We start from the raw sequence: 26,667 nt of genomic DNA, 5'->3' as shown, positions 1-26,667 counted from the left end.
TGTTTTAGAGCACATCAGGGTGGCCATGACTTCCCGTGTTATAGGAGTATAAATATGAGGAAACACAAAGCCAAAATTCCCTTGATCATCCATCACAATGAGTAAGACCAAATAATATAGTTCTGATGTGCAGCAAAAGATTGTTAAGCTTCACAAAATAGAAAAACTATTGAAAATTCCCATTTCCACCATCAGGGCAACAATTAAGAAGTTTCAATCAAATAAAGAGGTTACAATGTTATCTGCCTGGAAGTGGATGTGTGTCTATATTGTCTTAATGTATGGTGAGGGGGATAGTTTGAGCGGCCAAAGACTCTCAGAAAACCCCACCAAAAAAAGTTCTAACAGTGCCTACATCACCACATGGTGGAGGGTTTCAAAACTAATCCTCTGTTCTTATCCAAAAACAAACTCCAGCCTATTCACTTGTCAGACATTACTAGAACTTCAACCGGGACTGGGTCATGTTGTCAGATGAAACAACAACAACAACAAAAAAAAAGCTTTTTGGCAGCAAACCCACAAGATGGGTTTGGTGCAAACAGGGATAAAAAAAAACACCCAATGGCCAAGGTTAAATATACTGCTGGATCTATAATTTGGAACCTATTTTTTTGCTTGAGGTCCAGGACATCTTGTTCAGATACATGGTATCATGGATTAAATACCAAAAGATCAAAAAAATCAAAACCTGACGACCTCTGCTAGAAAGCTTATAATGGGACGTGGTTGGATCTTCCATCAGGACAATGGTCCCAAAGAAATAAATAAAAAATTCAAAATAAACACAAAAAAGGTTCACTAAGCTCAAAATGAAGCTTCTGCCATGGCCATTCCAATCCCCTGGCCTGAACCCAATAGAAAATGAGTGAGGTGACCTGAAGAGGAGAGTGCACCAACATAGACCTGGGAATTTGAAGGATCTGGATAAAGTCTGCATGGAGGAAACGGTGCCAATAATTGGGTGCCATTAATTAGGTGACTGACTATGACTGTATATGTGTAATCCCACAAGTGTGATTAGGGACATTGAGAATGAAATTCTTATATGACTAATATTAATGTGTTACTTTAAACATTTGGTCCAGCACTTCACTTTCAATCCTTCAGAAAATTCTCACAGGCACACAAAGGGCAAAAGAGACACGAATGAGACAATCTGAGGTGTGAGACCTTCAAACAAGTACAATGTCACATGCACACATGTAAATACAAGTGGGAAACACATAGCATAATTTCATACTAATGCTATGCTAGCTTTCATACTCAGAATGCTAAAACCCCACAAACCCCTTGTAAAATTGCATCTTTTTTTGCTAAACATTCAGGGGCGATTCTATGGCTACGTTTACACTAGTGCATTTTTGTTTTAAAACTTCTTATTATATCTTGTATCTTCTTCCCCTTCATATATCTGTGTCTTAGTCAGCCTGCGAATCCAATCACTGCGTATCCTTCCCTGATTCGTCAAGCCCCTACGCTACTGAAACACGACAATAACAGACCAACCTTGATGCCCGTGTAAATATTAACATGGAGATGAAGCTTTACTGACTTAGTTCAAGCTATTATTATAGCAATAGGCAACTCTTTACATTTAAACGTGCATGCCCAGTGTGCATGAATGGTCACAAGCATTTTCGGTTGTGTAGTGTGGACGGAGATCTTTTCTGAAACGCAGTGGAAACTGCAGTATGGGCATGACGAGGATCGGTTTCATTTTAAAATGCCGTGTTAGAACCAAAAACGCACTAGTGTGGACATAGCCTACGCTTTCAATTGTAGGAGGCCCAAGCTGCTTTTTTTTTTACACTGAAAACTCTTTAAAAATAAATGTAAATTAAAAATGCATCAGTTTATCAATGATGTACACTACGGTTCAAAAGCTTGGGGAGGGTAAGATATGAATATTGTTTTTGAAAGTCTTTAAAACCGTGTCTACACCGGACGTGTAAGGTGCGATGTGACAAAAGACAATAGAACCCTTTATAATCAGTGATGTTGTTTACACTGGATCCAGCAGACTCCAAGCACTCACGATACTTCTCATAGGAAGGACAAATGGATTTGTAACGGTCGCTTTATCGTGTCCGGCATAGACATGGTGTTATGCTCGACAAGGCTGCATTTATATGATCAAAAATAGTTAAAACAGTAATATTGTGAGATATTGTCATATTTGTTATTTATTATAATATATATCATTACAAATAATAACTTTTCTATTTGAATATATTTTTAAATATAATTTATTATCTATTAAGTTAGGTTTATTAAGTTAATTAAGTTGACATTTTTATGGAAACCATTATAATCTTTTTTTTTTAAGAATGGTATGGTTGAATTATGTTAAAAGAACAGCATTTATTTGAAACATAAATCTTTTGTATTATTATAACGTATTTACTGTCACATTTGATCAATTTAATGTGTCCCTGTGGAATAAAAGTATACAAAAAAAAAATCTAACTGACCCCAAATTTTTGAATGGTGTGTTCGGATGAGTTGAAGCCTTCTAAATACAGTTTAACGACCCCTACAATTACATTTCAGAACATTTATCAACAAAAGGCCTTACAAAGTGTTTGACCAAAGCCTAAAACAGTATTACAATGCCCATATTCCCTAATGGCAAACTCACTGATGCCTCAATGATGATGACGAAACTACATGGACTGTGACAAACTCCACATGGACACAGGACAGTGGGGGTATGGTACAGTAATGAACCCGATCATAACTTTACTTCTTGAAGTAGACGTTATCTTCCTCCCAGAACCAGGTGTACGTTAGGTTGCCAGGATATGCTTCAGCATGACAAGTGAAGAATGCATCCTGGGATATGTTTACGGTTATGTTCTCTGGCGGTGAGACAATAAATGGGGGTCCTGAAATAGAAAAGAGACACATAATAAATCAACATTACATATCACATCCTATTGGAGCATATAGCAATCTCAGTACTCTTCAAGTATAAAAACAACTAGAGCAGGAGAAAAGACTTCATATGAGTGTTCTTAATCGTGTATATTTTCATTCTGTCAATTTGAATTCATCCGTTGTTAAAGCTACACTGTGTATTTTTTTAAGTTGATTCTTAGCAAAAAGCACTTTGTTCTTTCAAAATTATATGTGCTCATTAATGTATAATTACTCCTACCAACTATTCAAGTATTCTCGTAAGCGTAGAATCTGCTATTTATAATACATACGGGTAAGCTGCTTGAATGGCGGAAGCCATGTTGCGCCTCCATCTTGAAAATACATTAGCCAAAGAGGGACACACCTGGAAATTCAAGCTTCGCCTTTCGCGTTTTTACACTCAGTGGCACCGTGACGAATGCGAGGGGGAGATTACTCGCGACTGCCAGCAGATTTGAAATAATACGGCCACCGTAGGAGTTAAAACGACCTCGGAATGGGAGGGGCTAGAAAGTAATATTCAGTTGGTAGTCATATACAATTTCACCGCTAGATGGGAGTAATTCCTACACAGTGTAGCTTTAAACAATCAACACAATCCACAATTGTGGAGTGAATCAAGTTAATATTGTATTCAGTCAATGCCTCACTTACAGTGGTGTACATACTGAATGAAGAGTTAATATACAATACCAGTCAAAAGTTTGCTCACCAAGGCTGTATTTAGTTGCACAAAAATACAGTAAAAAGTACAGTAATTATGTGAAACATTATTACAATTTAATAACTGTTTTCTGTTGTAATATATTTACAAATGCAATGTATTCCTGTGTTGGCAAACCAGGACCATTACTCCAGTCTTACATTACTTTACATTACATTAAAGAGGTCATGAGATGAGAAAACGAATTTGCCTTGATCTTTCGACATACAGTATAAGCAGGGCCGGATTAAGAGTTCAGAGGCCCCTGGGCACAATGACTTGTAGGACCCACGCATACACGCATTTGACAAGCAGATTTGTTTCTTATTTTTTTCTACTGTTCTTTCACTTTAGACATAACCAACTTTGTTTATGTAAACCTTGTGTGTATTTGACAGTATTAGAGCAATAAGACTCGAAAGATAACTTAGTCCAGTAACAGGCGCTGTTAGACAGGCTTTTAGTGCATGTGCGCGTCGGGGTGTAACGTTATTGCGCTCAGAAAAGCGCCCATTAGAACAGCGCATCAGCGGAGAATGACATGTTTAACCGGCAAGGCTTTAAAGCACATGCAAATAATTCATTTTTATAAACTACAGTGTCCCGTTCCTCTGCATTTCATGTGAATATACGTCGCGCTGTACAGTATGTTGAGACGGAGGCGCCAGAACTGCAAACTGATAGAATGCACGATCCTACGACATTTCTTCAAAAGCAGATCGTGGAGACATTTTAATCATAATATTTTACATAATATTTGACGGTGCCCAGGGCCCCTTAGATGTCCTGGGCCCCTGGGCAATTGCCCAATTGCCCTAATGGTTAATCCGGCCCTGAGTATAAGAGGTCTTTGTACCAGTAAAACATCCTGCAAGTTTCATAACTTGAAACATCATAATCGTTATAAACAAAGCATTTATTTAATCAAGCTCCAAAAGATATTTGCGGGATCTTTGACGTCACACAGCAAATATATTTGCATATGATATGACTGCCTCCAGAGCAAGACATCAATGAATAGTTATTATAAATCATTATAAATCATTATTATTATACATCAGTAGGCCCTGGTATTCAGTCACTTAACAGCTGACGCATAGAACCCATTATAATCAGTGACGCTGTCTACACTGGATACAGTGTACAGATGGGCGTTCAGTTTCTGACAAACTCCAACACGTTTAAGTCTGCCGACAGCAAATGGAAGAGTGAAAAAAACATCCCGGATCGTGTCTTGGATTATATGTTTGTTCGGAGCATTTTGTTTATTTTATTGGATCTAACAGCATCTGAATAACAAACCCTAAGTAAATGATTTTGTAATGCTTTGTCTGTAAATTACGGGGGGGGGGATGTTTGCAAAAAATATATTTATGTGCAATAGCGAGTGGGCATTGATACGGTTTCCTATGCCGCAAAAAAAAACAAGTGAACCTCAAGGAACATTAAAACAATAAAAAATCCATGTCATGACCACTTTAAACTAAACATTAAAAACACTAGATAAAAACATGTAACAAAATATTAGAGGTACCCTCAGCTGTAACATACATATTTGGATCAACCGTCTCATTTGAATATCATTAAGATGATAAGAATTCTACTCAGTGTGAGAATCTGCAACGGCCTACCGACAGATCTCACTGTACCGCCCACTGTGGGCATCTCTTATGTTGGCAGTGCCAGTCTAAAGAGAGGACTCTTCTGTGGAGAAAGCCTGCAGAGATCTCCACATGAAGGCATGGACTTTACAGATGCTCTCTGTCCTGCTCGATACACACAAACACACACACCAGTACAAAAACAAACTTGCAAGACAAGCCATCGTGTCTGCAAAACCATGTTTCTTCAACTGGCCACTTTTATGTTTCAGCAGTTGAAAAAAGTTTTTTTCCTTTTTTGTTATGTGATAGTCTTATTAAAAATGTTAATTCTTATTGTTGATACTCTTCAAATGCCTTTTATGTATACATTTGTATTGCTTTACCCTTGCCATTCAGTCGTAAAATATGTGATAAACTGGTACAGTTTATGTATCTAGACCAGTACAGAAATTCATGACACAGTGTCCTGAAAATGTGCTTGGTCCGGTACACACTAGAGCTTATTCTGGGAAATAACTACCTACTTACAGATGAACAGACCACATGATCACCATGTAAAGTGATCAAAGTTTGATAGCAAATGTTGATAGCAAAATTGCGCACAATAATTTACTTAATATTATCAGCCTTCGATTTTTTTTTTAAACAATTCCATCAGTAGGGCTCAAGTATGGAAGTCCATTTCTGCCTCACTTAAAAAATATAATGATGAATCTGTAAACAATAATAATTTTTTATTATTATGACTTAGCATCTCATTATATTCAGAATATCTCTCATAATAATAAATTGACATTTCATAATAATGGGAAACTTTCTCATAATGGGAAACGTTCTCATGATTTATGCTTAGTATCTCATAATAATGAGAAACTTTCTTAAAAATGTACTTTGTCGTAAAATTTAGAAACAAATCGAATAAATTACTTAACATCTCATAATAATGGGAAACTTTCTCATAATCAATGCTTAGTATCTCATAATGAGAAAATTACATAATATGTACTTTGTCAAAGTTTTTCAAAAATGTTTATAAATGACATAATATTGCATAATACTGGAAAACTTTCTCATAATTAATTCTTAGTATCTCATATCAATGGGAAACTTTATCATGATTATTAGTATATCAATGTACTAAGAAGCTTTCTTAATATGTACTTTATCGTAAAATTTGGATTTTAATTTTTTTGGAAAAAAATCTAATAACTGACTTAAAATGTAATAATCTCGTAATAATTATAATATCTCATAATAATAAGAAACTTTCACAAAATGAATGCTAAGTATCTCATAACAATAAGAAACTTTCTCAATATGTACTTTATGTTATAAAATTTTGAAAAAATAAAAACTTACTTATGTAATAATAGGAAACTTCCTCATGATTAATGCTTAGTATCTCATAACAATGAGAATCTTTCTCATAATTAATGTTTAGTATTTCATGACAATGAGAATCTTTCTCATAATTAATGTTTAGTATTTCATGACAATGAGACCATTTCTCTTGATTAATTGTAAGAATCTCATAATGAAAAATTATCACGATTAATGCTTACTATCATAATAATTACGGACTTTCTTAATATGTACTTTGTTGTAAAATGTACAAAAAAAATCTATATCTCGTTATAATGAGAAACTTTCTCATGATTACGGTAATGCTTTGTATCTCATAACAATGAGAAACTTTCTCATAATTAATGGGACAATGAGATATAATAATGAGATACTTTCTTAATATGTAAGAAATATGTATCTTGTATATGTATTGTAAAAATATTTTACTTAATATCTCGTAATAATGAGATATTCTCAAATTAATTTACTGCACCATAAACTTAATACGCCATAATAAAGAGAAAGTTTCTCATCATAAGAGAAAGTTTCTGTGGGGGAATGAGGGCTTCCATACTAAATTACCCTTTCATCAACACCAAACCAGTATTAATAGTGTTCCTATTATACTGAATATCATTTAGCATTGCAATCAACAGTATTAAATTATTAAAATGATTCACTTTTATTTAATTTTTATTTTTTTTAAACTTTAGTAGTTTTATTTAAATCTGGTTTGATAAGCTTTTGATGGGAAGGAAAGGAAAAATAGTAGCAGATTTTATTTTTGTTTAGAAGTATGAATAAGGAGAATATAGAGAATATCTGTAACAGACAGAACAGATTAGCGATCCCAACAGGAAAAAGCTTATTTGGCAGAACTCTGGTGAAAAATCTCTCTGACAGTGAGCCCATTACTGCTTTATACTGTACCAGACAGCTAACATATGGAGTCCAATTATCTCTGTAGCTCTGCAGCATGAGTGCCATGCAGCATGCAGCTTTGCAAGCATGACTGTACACACATACACAAACACAGAAGACCGTTCAAACACAGCACAGAACTCTGACAACATGATAGTCATGTCATTCAAATAATAGCAAACAATAAAGGCATGGAGTCAAGTCAGAGTTAGGGTGCTACCTTGGACGAGTAAGCGTGTGGTATGGATGGCCTCTCCCTGCTCGCTGTACGCTCGGCATGTGTACGCTCCCCTGTCCTCACGGCTGATGGAAACAAGCGTCAGGCTGCCATCACTGACCTGTGGAGAGAGGTCACAGCATCACCTACTGAGATACAAATTAACAATCTTATAAACAAAGAAAAAAATCTCGCTGACAAGTTTTGGGGGTACAAGTAATGCGAGTTACGTAATCATATTGCTTTTTCAAAGTATGAAGTAAATGCATTACTTTTTACATTTACAGTACAATATCTGAGTTACTTTTTCAAATAAGTAACGCAAATTACTTTGGTTTCCCATTAACTGACGCCATGTTGAGAGAAATCGGGAGTAAGTGCAAAGTGCATTGTGTAAACATTGTAGTTCTAGACTATCAGAAGATTATGGAAACCTGCAATAATTAAATTTGTTAAATGATACAATTGAACTTTATGCATTTAATCTCACTTCACGATATGTCTTTGCTGCTGACCTTTGATGATCCAATTCAACCATACCAATAAGCAAAAAAAAAAAAAGTAGATAAACATTACATTTCTGCTTCATTTGTTTGTGTTTATTGCTGAAGTAAGAGTGCTGAACTTGTGTCCTATGTTTCTGCAATCCAGAATGCCAGCACAACTGAAAGGTGTGTTTGAGCTGCACCCTCTACTGTACAGGCATGAACTTGCATTTGCTTCAGTCTGAGGCTTATTCATTTCTCTTTTGGAGTAAAAGGACCTTTACATTTGCCAAAAACAGAACTTTTTAAATTAAAAATCAAGACAGAAAGCCCAGCCTAGGTGAGAAAAAAGTAACGCAAAAGTGAGTGTATATCTTTGAAATAGATAAACATGAATGTAAATGATCACATTCTCTCATTAGTCAATTTCAAATCCCCTTTTGCTTATTAAATAGTTAATGTGTGGTTTTTTAAAGTCTGTTTGCTTTAATTCAACAGTAGCATCTTGATAATCCCGAAGTGTGAGCTACACAACTTCTCATTTCTTATCTCTGTGAGAGATTTCACTTATTGTTCTTATACGAACACATAGATCAGTAGAAATGGTGTGCTGGGGGAACCCTGCTCAGCATCCCATGAGATCCAATTTATCCTGCAGACATACCCACAGTTATGTTTCTTCACATTCAAAACATGCATCATGAGAGGGGCCACTCTTACAAGCTTATATAACAACTCATAAAGAATAAAACAATTTGAGGAAAGAATTGTCTCGTACACAGTACAAACAAAAATGCTTTGCAGTGAAATCGCTGTGAACCGGAGACATAGAGGCAGAGACTGCGTAGGAGAGATCAAACAAACCAGGCCACTCCAACAGAGACTTAAAGATCAATGTGCATCTCTCTTTCTGTGCCCACACAAGCGTTATTTCCATTTTACCAATGGCAGAGCAGTTATTGCATTTATCTAATATGCTCTGGATTATTCTTGGTTAGATTGGCTGAGGTGTAGACCAAAGAGGGTTTGAAATTTGTATTAAACATTTCAGAAATTAGGATGCAAAAGCATAATTTACAGTGGGGATATACCCACCAATTTTGGCCATGGCCAGTTTTGTCCCCACCACCTACAATTGTTAGTATGTGTTTATTATTATTATTTCAACTATTATTTATATATTTTTTTAATATCTATACACAAATAAATAAATCAGTTCACTTTCCACTGGAACCCCTGGTACTGAAAGTTAAAATGTAACCACTGGACCAACCATTAATATCCATACATTGATCCATACATTTAACCACCAACCTACCAGAATGTTGCTACTAGGATACATCACAATGCTTTTGAGTGTCAAGGTCAAATGGCATGAACTTTTGAGGAGGCTGGCAGTTCAGGAGTGGGATGGTCTACCACAGTTGAAATATGGCTCTTTTTGCTCAAGATTTTAATGGGCAAATTCTCTTTTGCAGGACAACACAATACAATACAAACTATTAATTGCATTTATAAAATTATTTTTTATTTTATCAGTCATTTTAATATATTTGTGCATAAACCAATATTCATGATCTAAGCCTTCTACGCAAAACTTTGAATCTTCTTACAAAGTGACACCTGGATATAATTGTGCCATTTTCATTCTTGTATGATGTTCTAACTGGGCTTTTTGTTTTTAGTAAAATACTAGGCCAGTCTGCTCTGTGTCTTGTTTATTATTCTGAAATGATAGTGCATATAAAACATGCAAGACATCAATCATTAATAGGTTCCTGTATGAACTTCGAAGCTCTTTCAAGCTGTGATGGTTAGATTGCTGGCTCGGTTTCACAATCATCTTTTCGAGACAACGCCACGCTTACAAGAGGAGAGTAACAAGCTTACTTGTTTTGGCATTGAACTGTGCACATGGTCTCAGAGAGTGAGCAGACACACAGCTGAATAATGGATTTCCTCAGTACAAGTGTGTGTGTTTGGTGGCAGAGGGGCAGGTAAGGGGAGGGATGCTGATACTACTGTATGCATGATTCATCGGTACATGTTATTCCAAAGGAAAAAATATTTGTCTTAAACATTGTAATAACTTTCTCCACCTTTGAAACAACTTTCTTCTAAGCTGACATCACCTAGGGGTAGTGGGTAGTGAAAATAATGCAGCTTTTCTAAACTCTAATGGTTAATGCATTATTTGAATGTAGTTTAATGTAAATTAACGTTAATACTAATAATATAAAATAACAGATTTTAGAAATAAGCATTTACCATTGGTATATGTCACAATGCTTAAGGGTTAAAAGGCCTTCTCAAAAATGCATGCTGATGTTTTCAGGAAATAAACCGTTCATTCTAATTTCTTAGAATCGTTTCTCAAGCCCTAAATGTTTGTCACGAGTAATGTCCATGGTTATTTTCGTAAACTAAAATTGAAACAACTGATTTAAAAAAAAGCATTTTGAAAACTAAAATAAATGAAAAACTAAATGAAACAATTCATAATAATAGCAATAATAATATAACATTAATAAAATAAAATAAGAATTATCAAAAATGAGTAATCGTTTTCATAGTCAATAAGCTCTTATCCCATTGTGAAAAAAATCTGACATCCTATTTCAACTAATTTCATATTGTCACCGCTTCGTTGATGCAATAATCACTCGACAAAAAAATCCCTCAAAAAAGGAAACACTCTTTACCATAACCAAACTCTTAAAAACTTTAAACATAAGAACAGAATGAACTATGGGCTTATACACACACACACTAAGATCGTTAACCAAACACAAGAAAGGGGACGTGAAACAGGAGAGAGAGTTTGGGGGGAACCAAACACTCCATTGTCGAGTGGAGGGAGGAGCCAGGAGCAGGAGGAGCCAGATGGTCACCCAGAGTCCAATTCAGCCCCAGGGCAGAGTTGAGGGAGGGAGGAGCCATGTTGTTGACTTGGAGACGACACCTTGGGGACGACTTATGGAAATGGAGCCTCTGGAGACCCAGGTGGAACTGACTTGACGAAGGGCCCACACTACATCGCTGGCACCTGAGACTGAGGTGGAGCCGCGACAACGAGCATCCGAGGTGGAATCAGGGAGCCTGAGGACTAAGGTGAAGGGGAAGGCGGAGCCAGATGGAGCTGAAGGTGCAGGCAGGACGATGTCTGACCAAGTCAGAACCGGTGGGACGAGGGAGCCTGGTAGAGCCGATAGGTTGACAGGCCGTGGTGGAGTGATGGGTTTGTAAGCTGGAAGCTGAGCCAGGGGTACATCCTTACTGGGCGGAGTTGGAGAACTGAAGCTCTGGGGCAGTTCCTCACAGAAAGCTGTTGGAAATGCAGTGTGGCTGAAGTGAAACATTGGAGGCGGGGCTGAGGAACTAGCTGATCTGGGAAGAGGAGGTGGGAGAGGGAGGCTGGGAGGGATCACAGGCAACATGGGGCTGGACGGGATCAGCGGAGAAACAGGAGAATCAGGGCTGGGCAGAACCAGTGGGGAAACAGGACACTCAGGGCTGGGCGGAACCAGTGGGGAAACAGGACACTCAGGGCTGGGCAGAACCAGTGGGGAAACAGGAGACTCAGGGCTGGGCAGAACCAGTGGGGAAACAGGACACTCAGGGCTGGGCGGAACCAGTGGGGAAACAGGAGACTCAGGGCTGGGCAGAACCAGTGGGGAAACAGGAGACTCAGGGCAGGGCAAAACCAGTGGGGAAACAGGAGACTCAGGGCTGGGCAGAACCAGTGGGGAAACAGGACACTCAGAGCTGGGCGGAACCAGTGGGGAAACAGGACACTCAGGGCTGGGCAGAACCAGTGGGGAAAAAGGAGACTCAGGGCTGGGCAGAACCAGTGGGGAAACAGGAGACTCAGGGCTGGGCGGAACCAGTGGGGAAACAGGAGAATCAGGGCTGGGCGAAACCAGTGGGGAAACAGGAGACTCAGGGCTGGGCGAAACCAGTGGGGAAACAGGAGACTCAGGGCTGGGCGGAACCAGTGGGGAAACAGGACACTCAGGGCTGGGCGGAACCAGTGGGGAAACAGGAGACTCAGGGCTGGGCAGAACCAGTGGGGAAACAGGAGACTCAGGGCTGGGCAGAACCAGTGGGGAAACAGGAGACTCAGGGCTGGGCAGAACCAGTGGGGAAACAGGAGACTCTTGGCTGGGCAGAACCAGTGGGGAAACAGGACACTCAGGGCTGGGCGGAACCAGTGGGGAAACAGGAGACTCAGGGCTGGGCAGAACCAGTGGGGAAACAGGAGACTCTTGGCTGGGCAGAACCAGTGGGGAAACAGGACACTCAGGGCTGGGCGGAACCAGTGGGGAAACAGGACACTCAGGGCTGGGCGGAACCAGTGGGGAAACAGGAGACTCAGGGCTGGGTGGAACCAGTGGGGAAACAGGACACTCAGGGCTGGGCAGAACCAGTGGGGAAACAGGAGACTCAGGGCTGGGTAGAACCAGTGGAGAAACAGGAGACTCGGGGCTGGGCGGGTCCAGCAGGGAAATAGGACCAGCAAAGGTGGGAGAAACGGGGAAATATCTTCCTCAAATACCTACAAATTACTTCCAGAGTCCATAAAATGCATATCCATGACGGAGGGGTTGTGGATTGGGCTTCCTTCCATGCCTTCGAACTCCAAAAGCACTCCATTGGCAACGACGTGCAGTGTTGACTCTCTCCGTGTTGCTCAGGCTCCGGGGCGATGTTTCTTCCAAATTGCAAATCCTCCGTGCAGCTCGCGTGGATGGGCTGGCTAAACTCTGGGGCTGGAGTGGGGCTGGTGTGGTCCTCAGTCAGGCTGATGGTGAGCGACAAATTGCTGTTCACCAGCACCCACTCCACGAAAGCAGCGTAATCCTCCTTTAGACCATCCACTGGAATTCATGCCTTTGAACGCTCGCTCAGGCTGGTATAGAAGAAGAGACAGAGCGAGCGGTCAGGGTAACTGGTAGTGTGTTAGGCACATTCATTCGATGAAGTCCCGGGTATGTTCTTCCAGTGGATGGTCTCTCTGCTCCAAGCAGAGAAGCTGCGCAATGGGAAGATCCATACGAAAAATAACAGGATAAAACACTGCAAAAACATCACTCAATATGAGGGTTCTGCGGTCTGTCACAGCTTGGTTGCTGCAATAATCACTTGACGAAGAATCACTCAAAAAAAGGGGGCACTTTTAATATAATAACCAAAATCAGACAAGCACTGGAGATAACAGGAGAATACCACAGCCAACTAAAGACAACGTAGAACAGAATGAACTGAGAGCTTATAAACCCACACTAAGATTGTTAACCAAACGCAAGACACCTGCTTAACTTAATGTTTATGGAGACAAATTAACTCAAGAACTGAGGCACACAGAAACACAAAAAAACTAATAGAAACAGAACATGTTACACATAAAATTTTAAAAAATATATGATTATTATTTATTATTATTACAATGATTATATATAAAAAAGAATTATTCTAAAGGACTTCAACAATCAGTAAGCCATACTTGAAATACTTTTTACTCAAAAAAGTTTTCCTTTTCAGATGAAAAAAATTGTAAAATGTATTTCAAATGAATAGTGTATTCTCTACAAGTCAGCAAGGAAGAAAAAAACAGGACAAAAAATAAAAACCTTTACTCACTTTCAAATGCAATGTGCTGCCAATCATAATCTCGTGGGAAATATGTGACCGGGTACAACTGGTCTCAGAAAAGCATAACAGATCTGCCGTTCTCTGCAGACAGACCTGACGGGTAAGGGACTCGCCAAAGCATCTTTTCTCCCTGACCTGTCATAGCTGGATGGTTAATGATACATGAGGGTCACTTTACAGCTGCCGGCCGAGCAGGTGAAGAGTACTTTGGGAAAAAAATTGCAGGAGTTGAGACAGATGACATAGATTCATGCTAAAGTAAAGCCTTTGCTGAGGGGGCTCTCTGATGAATTATTCAGTGTTCCATCAGATGGTGTAATGGCAAGACCTACTAGCAAGCATCATCATCACAGTTCATGTGATATCAGGCATGTGTGACTTTACTCTTAGGAGACTTACACACACTTGAACCATTTTAATTTTTTTTTGCCTTGGATGGTAAATGTGCATTGAGCGATAAAAAAAGTACTCCAAATACATTTTAATTACAATATTTATATCAGTAAGTCTCAAGCGATATATCTATATCAGTAAATAAATATATGTTATGGATTTGTATTATACTTAGTATAAAATAAATGTATTTTAAATACATTTTCGTATAGGTTTTTTTCACTAGGGCAGCCAGTGTTGGTATTGTTAACAAACTATTAAAGGTGGGGTATGTAATTCTCTTTTTTGGCCATTTTTTCAAAATCACTTAAAATCCTATTCCTAATCCATTTACAGCCACTGAGTTAGAAGCACTGAAATAAAAATTAAGCAATTGAATCATCTGTGGAACGGGCAGGACTCTAAAAACTCCAGCCAATCATTTCCAAGACCACCTAGAATCATATACAAATTAAACTAAAATTAAAATGAAAACTGAATTTAACTGAATTAAAAATATGAATAACACTGGTAAGAGCGACTTGCAATCAGAATCCACAACTATATTTGATTGGTAGTCAATTGAAAAATATGCTTTTTTTTGTAGTTACAGCATCTATCCAGTGGAGGTTATCTGCTAACCAGTCAAACCTTGACCCCTTTGCATGAACATACACACTCTGCACATTTACAAACTGAACATACATACCTTAAGTCTACAAATGGGCAGCATGAGAGTAAGCACAGCGGCTAATTTACTCAACAAACGGCAGCAGTCTGAGACGCCGCTGAGGATCCCAGACTCAATAATTACTCTAATTACACAGATGCACGGCCAGGCTACAGCAGACCCAAAAACAACACGCCTGTCTTATAAATCAAATCATAATAATATATATAAAAAAACATTACTGTATCTATGTTATTTAGCATAAATCAAAGACCATATGCCACCTTCCATTCACAAATAACCCTGATGTTGTTGACTAAATTAATCTACTGTATGGCTATCAAATATGGTAATCTCTTTTTTTAAGGAGACACTTGCAATGATTTAAATGTTGCTTGGTTAAACTTCAGAAATGTTTGGCATTATGGAAGTAATATGGATTGTAAACTGTAGTTCATGACCAAAAAGGACCATATTTCTAGTTTGTTATCAATAAAGGAGTACTTGAGCATCATTAGTGGGACTTTCAGGGTTTCAGAAGTAAAATTTCCTTATAATGGTATAGATTTGTATATAACCTACAAACTTTTATAGATAGACCTAATGTGATCTTTGAGGTTGTTAATAGATGGTATACCCTTTTGTTGAAGCCATCAGCCACATTCTTTTAGTGTATTTTAGAGTTGGCTACGCTCTCAAACCACTAAATTATTTATATATATATATATATATATATATATATATATATATACACCGATAAGCATATTTTGCAATAAACATGCATATATGTTTATAAATAATCAACATCATTTATCCATCCTTTTCATTTTGATTATGTCGTTCACAAAGCTTCATCGGTTTGTAGTTCTTAAACTTCCAGAACCAAGGGTGCTGAAAAAGTTGGTCAGCATTGTACTCTAAAGGATCGTTCACACCAAGGACGATAACTATAACGATAACAATAAAGATATAGCTCTAAAAATTATTCTAAAAGAAAAGAATAATGATTCCACAACCATAACTGCACAGTGAAACTGAATCACATTCGGAACTATTTTTCTGAGCTGATGAAGGATAAAAATATTGGCAGCCAATCAGAATCCACCCTGCTTTTAAAAAACTCGAGCATTTAAACCGGCAGATGACAAAACTGCTGTGAATGCTTAGAATAAACAGAAGAACATTGTGGGTTGGTGTGGACAATATTGTTATTGTTCATGCTGTGAATGGGTCTTAATAAGGCTATATACATTATTAAGACTATAGTACATTATTAAGTATATACTAGCCTACCCCAGCATTATGCTTTAAACAAAAAAGTCGATGCAGAAGTTTCTTTCATCTGTAAATAACATTATAGATCGAATCAGTCAAAACAACATGCTTAAGTATTTTGACTAAAAGAGCTTGCCATCACTCAAATTAACAAGCAACGAATACCATTGTTCCTAATATTATCTCACCTTACTTCAAATGTGTTCAATCACCAAGCAAAGCTAGTCACTGACAGGCTGTCATTGCTCTGTTATGTGTGAGGAGATGGAGATCTCTCGATATAAATCACACTCTTTTCAGGCAGAGAACTAAGCCATCCGTTCCAGTAGGGATCTCTTTGCTTAGTCTTCAGTGAGCAGATGGTTTATACTCAAGGAAGCATTTGACAGTTTGGTTCACTATGTTTGGTTTGCCGGCTTTGATGAGCCACGATCAATGGATCACTTGTGAGAAAAAAGCCAAGTATTTAGATGCTGGTTTCGACAAGGGAATCTAAGATTCTGTTTCATATCATGGAAAGCTCATTTGATTAAATATATAAAAGACGTCACTCAAGAGGAGAAATTCCATTAGTGCTGAAATACAAGGATGATTTATTCGATTCCTAATTACACAGCACTGTGAACATAAGAGGCCCAAGGGACACCTCCACGACACGTATAGTTATCTGAGATGGTCAGGGGGCTAGGGCTAAACCACTAGGGTATATGACAGGGCGGAGGGGGATAAATTAGCTGTTTCTACAGGCCGTGTAACTACTGTTAAAACTGCAGCTTGATTTGTCAAATTTGACAAAGTAAGTTTAAACCATATACAGTAGCAGGGACACTCAAACTGCATAGTTTGAAGGACACTTTTAGACAAGATGGTGAAATATGGCAAACTTTTTAAAGAAGGCCTAAAATTTTAGTGCCAGTCCCTCAAACCATTCAATAGTTCAATATTTTTTTTAATGAAGTCTCTTATGTTCACAAAGGCTGCATTTATTTAATCAAAGATTATTAGCATATTATTACAATTCAAACGGTTATTGACTGTTCTTTTTTAATATCTTTTAAAATGTATTTTATTCTTGAATTTTCAGCATCATTACTCCAGTCTTAAGTGTCACATGATCCTTCAGAAATCATTCTAATATGTTCAAGAAACATTTCTTGTTATTATACGTTAAAAACTGTTGCTTAATATTTTTGTGGAAACTGTGATGCATGTTTTCAGGAATCTTGATTAATAGAAATACCCCCAAAAAAGAAGGAAAAAAAAGGAAAAAATAAATGTATATTTAATCTATTAACTTTTGAACTGAATAAACTAGAAATAAAATATTTTTCTTTAGTCAAGGTCAGAGATTACCAATGGCAGTGTTCACGTATTCTTGTTATTAAAATGAATAATAAATTGCAAATAAAAAAAAAAACCTATAAAACTGCAAGAGATTGTTGTGGCACTTTCAATGCATGTCACTTGTTTGCATTTTAGACACAGAAGCAGCTAATTAACTGTGATGGCGGGCCACTGATAACCTCATGGAGGGCTGGATTTGGGGCCATGACTATGGTAGTTTGAAGATGGAAAGTGAGCAATAGTAAAGATAGAGTAAAAGAGATGACAAAGTGCCTGTGACCTGTAATTTCCACCGTCATCAAATATCCTGAGCCCTCACTGTGGCAACTGCAATCCTGTATTTGTGCAGAGAAGCATATGAATCAAACTACACAGGCACTCTTCAGGTAACTACAACACTAGGGCTGTCACATACTAAAATGTACAACAGTATATCACACTGCCACACAAACATTTCCCAAAGAAATTTAAACGTCTCACACCTATATTCTGGAAATAATTCTCTTTTTTAAATAACATACACACACATAGAGTCATGGTCAGAATTAATGGCACCCCTGGTAAATATGATCAAAACTGGCTGTAAAAAATAAATCTGCATTGTTTATCCTTTTGATCTTTCATTCAAAAAATTGGCAAAATTCTAACCTTTCATTGAAGCAAAATAATTGAAAGTGGGGCTAAATCACATTATGAAATAAATGTTTTTCTCCAAAACACGTTGGCCACAATTATTGGCACCCTTTTATTAAATACTTTTTGCAACCTCCTTTTGCCAAGATAACAGCTCTGAGTTTTCTCCTATAATGCCGGATGAGTTTGGAGAACACCTGACAAGAGATCAGAGACCATTCCTCCATACAGAATCTCTCCAGATCCTGCAGATTCCCAGATCCATGTTGGTGCTTCTTCTCTTCAGTTCACTCCACTCATTTTCTATAGGGTTCAGGCCAGGGACTGGGATGGCCATTGCAGATCTTGGTTTTGTGCTCAGTGGCCCATTTTTGTTTTGATTTTTGTTTTTGGATAACTGTCCTGTTGGAAGATCCAAACATGGCCCGTTATAAGATTTCTAGCACAGTCTGTTAGGTTTCGATTTTTTATCTGTTGGTATTTGATCCAATCCATGATGCCATGTATCTGAACAAGATGTCCAGGACCTCTGCTGTATATTTAATGCTCTGGGCCTAATTTTTTGCCAGAGTATTTCATTTTACACATGGGGTACTTTTTTATCCCTGTGTGCACCAAACCCATCTTAAGTGTTTGCTGCCAAAAAAGCTATTTTTTTGTTTCATCTGACCATAGAACCTGTCCCGTTTGAAGTTCCAGTAATTTCAGGTACTTTTCAAACGTTCTGTGGACAGAGGAACTACAAAAATAGCTTTTTTGGCAGCAAACACTTAAGATGGGTTTGGTGCACACAGGGATAAAAAAGTACCCCATGTGTAAAATTAAATACTCTGCTGTATATTTAATGCTGTGGGCCTAATTTTATGCCAGAGGTCCTGGACATCTTGTTCAGATACATGGCATCATGGATTGGATCAAATACCAACAGATAAAAAATCGAAACCTAACAGACTGTGCTAGAAATCTTATAACGGGCCATGTTTGGATCTTCCAACAGGACAGTGATCCAAAAACAAATATCAAAATCAAAACAAAAATGGGCCACTGAGCACAAAACCAAGATCTGCAATGGCCATCCCAGTCCCTGGCCTGAACCCTATAGAAAATGAGTGGGCTGAACTGAAGAGAAGAAGCACCAACATGGATCTGGGAATCTGAAGGATCTGGAGAGATTCTGTATGGAGGAATGGTTTCTGATCTCTTGTCAGGTGTTCTCCAAACTCATCAGGCATTATAGGAGAAGACTCAGAGCTGTTATCTTGGCAAAAGGAGGTTGCAAAAAGTATTTAATAAAAGGGTGCCAATAATTGTGGCCAACGTGTTTTGGAGAAAAACATTTATTTCATAATGTGATTTAGCCCCACTTTCAATTATCTTGCTTCAATGAAAGGTTAGAATTTTGCCAATTTTTTGAATGAAAGATCAAAAGGATAAACAATGCAGATTTATTTTTTACAGCCAGTTTTGATCATATTTACCAGGGGTGCCATTAATTCTGACCATGACTATATATATATATATATATATATATATATATATATATATATATATATATATATATATATATATATATATATATATATATATATATATATATATTTTTTTTTTTATTATGTGTGTGATTTTATTAAAATAAAATAATAATAAAAAAGCTCAAAACCGCTTATTGTGAGACATGGCAACATTGCATACGACACATATTTTAGTATTAAGCAACTTGGCCAGCCCAGATGAACGACATCGATGCCCAATCATAACAAATGGTCAGAGAGAGGGCAAAAAATAAATAAATAACTTCTGTTTAGACACAAGAAACCATACTAATATTTTAAGTTTACATTATAAAATATCCCCCCAACTTAGAATATCCCCTAGATTTCATGACCAAAGTTAATATTGAAATATAAGAGATGTGTTAGCTCACCTTGTATTTGCTGCTGTCCTGTACGGGGTCTCCCTCCCTAAGCCAGCTGACTGAAGGTTTGGGATTCCCAAAAGCCGTGCAGCTCAGAGTGATGCTGCCCCCCTCTTTGGCCTCCACATACTGCGGTGGCGTGTCCGTAAAAGTTGGGGGAGCTGTGACACAGAGAAACGATGTGAAAATTCCCTATCTGTTACCTGAAATAAATCAGCCTGGGGATAACAAGGCAGGTTAATTCATAACAATATCATGTCTTGTAATATACGTGTCTTTTACAGACCCTGCAAAAGCATGACTCATGCCTCATCGCTAATGGGAGCCATAGGAGTTCAGAAGGCCATCGGAGCTGTTAGCTCGTATACCTGTAAATAAAAGGGACTCCTGATCATGGATCTCCCAACTGCATACATATGTGCCCATTTATGAGCTTTTAGTATACAGTATATGAGCTCTCTGGCTGGCATCTCTCTCATTGTTAATAATTCTGCTCCTGCTCCATGGCCAATTCTCCCCCAGCATTGATTTAGTAGCTACAATTTCACTTTCATTACATATAAATCAGGCTGGGGAAAGGGTTGCCATGCCGTCACATCACATGGCCAACCAGCAGTGTGCCTGAATATAGATATATAGATATTAGTGAGACATGCTGCTGCTGTACAATATAGCATACATGAATTACCCGTAGCAGATCTATACAGGTGGAGCTGGGGAAGGTGGAGGGTGTCAAAGCGCACTGCACTGCTAACCAAGTATTTGAAGGTTGAGCATGCAAGCTCATTGGCTACCTATACAGCAGGAACCAATCAGCTGTGCCCCATAGAGAATGATGATTGCAAACAGGTTGAGTTAAGGGCCTGTCAGCCTGCGCCATCTAGAGTTTTATGACAGAACTTTATTTATATATAAATATAAATAAATAATTGCTAGGAATTTACAGAATTAGATTTTTAAGTATTATTTTTCCAATAAATTACTGTAGTCTGAAATTTACTGTGAAATCAATGCATGCTGGGTCATTTTCTTACAAAGTTCTGATAATCAACAGCAAAATAATGCTGACATCACAGTAACTTACTGCTCTAGTTTTACTGTGATTTCACATTATAATGTTTTCTTTAATCATGCCACTTTAATAAATATGTATTCTTTACAACAGTACATTTTTGAAGTCGCCATAATGGTGATTGGTGTTCCGTTAGCTTGGGATCTTGGACCCTCTATATTCATTTTCATATTTATATTCTAGCCAAGTCAGAAATGTGGGAAAAAAATATTGAAAACATTAAAATGATGACAAGCTAGAATACTAAATAGTTTAGCCAAACTATTCCTATCATGTATATGAAGATTTTGTGTTAATATTATTATCATTTTATCCCAAGTTTTTTTATTAAGTTTTCTGCAGACATATAAAGGGTGTTACAACAGATGTAAAATGAAACAAGGTGTCTGAAAAAAAATAATATATATATATATATAGAGAGAGAAAAATTAACAGAACAGTTCAGCACAGCAATATAATGCCGCTTTTCCATTACCAGTACCAGCTCGACTCGACTCGCCTCGGCTCGCGTTTCGCTCCGTTTTCCATTGCAGATAGTTCCTCCACAATAGTACCTGGTCGTCATAGCGACGCGACACACACCCGCTACCCACACACACAGGACAATGGAGGAAATCGAGTGTCGGGGTTATTCAGGATACTCCGTCTGGCGCGTGCAATGATGACGCAGTGAATAGTGACGATTCTCTCTGACCAATCAGCAGTCTGCCGTGTATCGCCTGATATTTATTTAGTATCGGCTCGCTTAGAACCTCGCTGTTAGACCCCCACCCCTAAGGCCACCAGTAACACTCACAAATAAATAATAGAAAACGAAATAAATAAACGAGTAAATACGTAAACGAAAAAAAAAATGGTAGGTTAAATGAATAAGTGTTTATACACGTGCAAAAGTTGTAATTATAAGACCGTAAACAATAGAAGAAAAGTCTCCCCCCTCCCCACAGAAGTTTAATCAGGAGGTCCTGACATCCCAATAAGGCCCTCAATAGTAGTCAGAACAGGGCTCCAAGTTTTATGAAATGATCTCAGCGAACCTTTAAGAGAATGTCAAATTTTTTCAAGGTGAATGCATTGCAATACCTCTCTTATCCAGTCATCATGTGATGGAGGAGAGGCATGCTTCCATTTAAAGAGGATGGCACATCTGGCCAGCAAAGTAGTAAAAGCAATGACGCAGTGCGCTGTAGCTGGTATACAAGGGATTGAGGAAAGGCCGAACAGGACAGTCAAGGAATTAGGGACAATGGTGGCATTGAGGGCCTGTGAGAGAGTTCTGAAATGGACCAGTAGTCTGATAGCATCGGGCATGACCAGAACATGTGAAGATGGTCGGCTGGAGATTGTCTGCATCTGTTACAGGCATCACTTCTGTTAGGAAACAATTTAGCCAGTCTGGCATTAGTGAAATGGGCTCTGTGAAGCACTTTACATTGTATTAGGGCATGTCTAACACAAATAGATGAAGAGTGAACTAAACTGAGAATGTTCTTCCACTGGTCCTCAGAAATGTCAATGCCCAAATCCTGCTTCCAGGTTAGCTTAAGGGAGTCAATCGGAGAGGGGGTTAAGGAGATTATTCTACCATAAATGGTTGAAATCAGTCATCTTTGACAAGGGTCGAGGGTGAGAATTGAATCAATTTCTAAATCGGGTGGACGATTGGGAAAATGGTGAAATAACTTTTGAATAAAGTGCCTCACTTGGAAAAAACGAAGGAAGGTTAAATTTAGCTGATAAAGAAGAGAAAGAGGAGAAGACTTCGTTTTCATACAGGTTGTTTAGAGAGAGACCCTTAGCCACCCAAATATCAAAGAAGCTGTCTGAAAAGGACTGGGAAAATAAGTGATTATTTGTTAGTATTATTTAAGCTTGAAGACTTACCAATAACTTATTTCAAATTCATAACTGTTTTTAGATGGATCTTTCTCAATAGTGAAGTAACTGCTGAGATTCATCTTTGAAAGATGTGACATCATCTTGTAAACAATTCATCTTTGAAAGATGTGACATCATCTTGTAAACACCTAATGAGGCACAGACGTCAATACTTAACCAAAAAAAAAAAAAATGGTGACACTCAACAAATAATAGAAATGTTTATACAACATACAGTAAACCAACATTACAAAATAAAACAACACAAATGGCTAAAAGCGAAGCAAAAATAAGTTCAGCAGCACAGATAAATCCAACAAGAATCAAGAAACTCCACAACATAATCTATTCATGCCACACTGCATGCTGGGTACCTTAATAGTATATGCACTGTAGAAATACAGTATGATGTTGTTCGTTTACAGTAAATTGTGTTTTCCAATACTGTAAACTCACAGTAAAACCACTTTTTAGTGCAGTTAGACACAAGAAAAGCCCTACTGTGAAATTACTGTGAAAGTAACAGTACAGTAATTTCACACTAAAATATTTAACAGTCAATATAAATATATATTATGGGTTGGACAGGGCATAAAACCGAAAGACTGACCAGGAACAATACAACAGTTCTTCACAGATGAACTAACTCTTTAATATGAAAGGTTCAAAATTAACTCTTTGCCACACCTGCCAATGTGATGATTACACTAACTAACTAACCAACTAACCAACTCACCCAAAGATTTTAATTATTTTGACCATTTTAATAAATGTATGACTAATTCAAAAATATATTGTGATTTTGCATAAATATTATCATAAATATTGTATTATATATACTGTATATATATTACAATATCATAATTAATTTGTGACATTTACTGTACATCACAAAACTATTTTGCATAAATATTAATTCGTTATATATTATTATTAATTTAGTGCCTCCTAAATAAACTTGAAGGGAATTTGCTGCAGAAAAAAATGGCTATCGGGAGACATACATATTAATTAAAAAATATACAATCTCATAAGAAACATTCATGTTCATGTGAGATTGTCTGGTTACAGCATGTGGCTCAATGTATCTCTGTGTGTGATAACTTTAAAATTATTCCTTTTTTAATAGTTTTGTAACACTCGAGGGGAATTGTGTTGTGCCGCATGATCTGTATTTCACTCAGAAACATCAAAATATTAGTGACTTGTTGCATAATTGTTCATATTTCTTACTGTAGCTAATTAAGATTAAGAAAATTAAGATTATTATGTCTCTTGAAATTAATTTGGTGGTTACTCAATTATTTCTAAGCACAAATACACAGTTAGGCGCAAAGGAGGACAAAGGAACACTAGGGAGAAATGGTTTTGTCTCAAATGTGTTCAAATATTTAAGACGGCACTGTGACAAGAGGGTCACTTTTTAACACGTAGATCACAGGAACATCTTACTTTCCAGGAACACAGAAGAGATGGCTTTGGCGATATACCTGGACTGAACCCTCCTCAAGCTGAGCATCTATTATACATGGCTCTAAATGTCAGTAAGACCTGACTGTCTGTGAAACTAAGGGGCAAATAATAATGAGTCAGCAAGCTTGATTTGGTTTGGTCTGATAATAATACTAATTTGGATGGCTTTTTTTTTTTTTTTTTTTACTTGTCTTATCCAGTTTCAGCACTGCTTTATTCTGCTTTACTCTACTTGAAGGAACCCCCAAGATCTGGTGGCACATGACCAGAGTGCTCAAGGAAACATATCTGAGGCCAGCCGCTAAGACATCTGTGCAAAACATGCCTCCATCTGCTCCGAGTCTTCATTTACTGCCGTACACACTCTCACACACTGCTGACCTGTGATGTTGATTAAACATAAACACACACACACACACGAAATGCTGAGGGCACAGGCACACTACAGGCTAATGAGGAGAATGTGTGTCTGTGAAAAAACACCCTCATCTGTGATTGTATCATGTTTCACAGTCATTGAAAGCAGCTGATTGATAACGTCTAAGTTTGCCTTTGCTTTTCAATCCACATTTCCATTAGTGGCAAAACATTTAGAAAAATCCACTTGACATTAGCTAAATGCCTGCCACAGCATGCCAAATGGAGAGAGAGCAACTGGCCGACACCTGCTGCGTATACAAACTACAGAGAATATGTCTCACCGGATTGAAGTGCCCTGCTCCATCTAGTACTGTGTGATTTAGGGAATATACACAATGTTTACGATTATTATTCTGCCGGAGTGAAAATATTGTGGTTGTTTTATTTTGGCCATCATGTTTTTGTTCCTAAAGGACTGGATCATGAAATATTTTTTTCATCTAAGGTTAGTATTTTTGTTTAAAAAAACAACAACAAAAAAAACTTTAAAAATCTGATTAAAATAAAAAAATTGCTCCATCATTTAAAAAGTGACATTTTATACACTAAGATTCAAAAGTTTGGAGTAGGTAAGATTTTTAATGTTCATAAAAAATAAATCTTTACACTCACCCAGCTGGATTTATTTGTTCAAAATTATAGTAAAAATAGTAATATTGTGAAATAGTATTTTATAATTTCAGTACAACTTACAATTTAACCGTTTTCTATTTGAATATATTATCAAATGTAATGTATTTGTGTGATGGCAAAGCTGAAGTCACATGATCCTTGAGAAAGCATTCTAATATGATGATTTGGTTCGCAATAAACATTTCTTATTATATTATCAAAGTGGAAAACCATGAATGAAACTTTTTTTTTATGTCCAAGGATTTTTTGATAAAAAGAAAGTTCAACAGAACAGCATTAATTTGAAATATAAATATTAGTTTTTACTGTTTGATCAATTTAACATGTCCTTGCTGACCCCAAACTTCATCTGTAAAAATTATATGTGGTAATGTCTGCTGTTTATGATAATATACATACTGTATGTGACTAAATGTATTGTTATATTGGTGAAAAGTGTACAAAATTGTGGTTTCATAAAATGGAAAAACACAATTTTAAACAGTCTCTGAGATAATATATAAATATGAAGATATACTGTATATTGAATTAATTAATTTATCATTTATTTATTAACCACTTGAGATGTACAGTGCCATCTCATTTTCAAGGGATCCCAACATACAGTGTAACGCAATTACAACAAAACAAACAAAAAATGTAATTGACTTTTTTTAAAGTTGACTGCGTAAAATATGATTACAATTAAAGTTTAAAGCCAAGCCATACACAAAGATATTTTTAATAATATCAAGTACTTTATGCAGACAGAGGAGTACCATATTTGCATTATACAGCACAAGAACCAACTCTGGATTTAAGTTTCTGATTGGAACCGAAAACCACAATAAAGGGCTTATTCTCCAAAAGCCAATCTTGAAAAATATAAAAATCTGACAGAATAGAGTTGAATTGTAATTGAATTTGCAGAAAGCCAGATTTATATAAATATATGACAGTGTTATCAGCATAAAGTTGAACATGACAGTAATTGAAAATGAATGGTAAATTATTTACATAATTAAATATTGGTATCACTTCTTTTTTTTCCATTTATGTCCTTATTACAGCTAACACAGAGGCAAACAGTGAGAGTCCTGGAATAGAGCTGTTGAATTTGCCAAACGATCACCTGCTCACTCTCTGTGCGCGCAC

General features: G+C 37.2%; 1 protein-coding gene across 6 annotated transcripts in view; it reads right to left on the bottom strand.

Annotated features, from left to right (window-relative positions):
- igsf9bb (immunoglobulin superfamily, member 9Bb) overlaps window positions 1–26,667 on the bottom strand; it is a gene marked incomplete at its 3' end in the record, with an annotated part of 112,000 nt that overhangs the window by 39,250 nt on the left and 46,083 nt on the right. For all 6 annotated transcript variants that reach the window (XM_079586100.1, XM_079586102.1, XM_079586101.1 and 3 more), the window contains exons 4-6: window positions 20,067–20,218; window positions 7,715–7,832; window positions 2,747–2,888 (exon numbers count right to left, since the gene is read on the bottom strand). In XM_079586100.1, coding sequence (XP_079442226.1) covers window positions 2,747–2,888; window positions 7,715–7,832; window positions 20,067–20,218 — 412 coding nt within the window. The remainder of the gene's footprint in view (window positions 1–2,746; window positions 2,889–7,714; window positions 7,833–20,066; window positions 20,219–26,667) is intronic.

Source organism: Phoxinus phoxinus (assembly GCF_949152265.1).
Source record: "Phoxinus phoxinus genome assembly, chromosome: 17".
NCBI lineage: Eukaryota > Metazoa > Chordata > Actinopteri > Cypriniformes > Leuciscidae > Phoxinus > Phoxinus phoxinus.
This window is presented reverse-complemented; position numbering and strand designations above follow the sequence as displayed.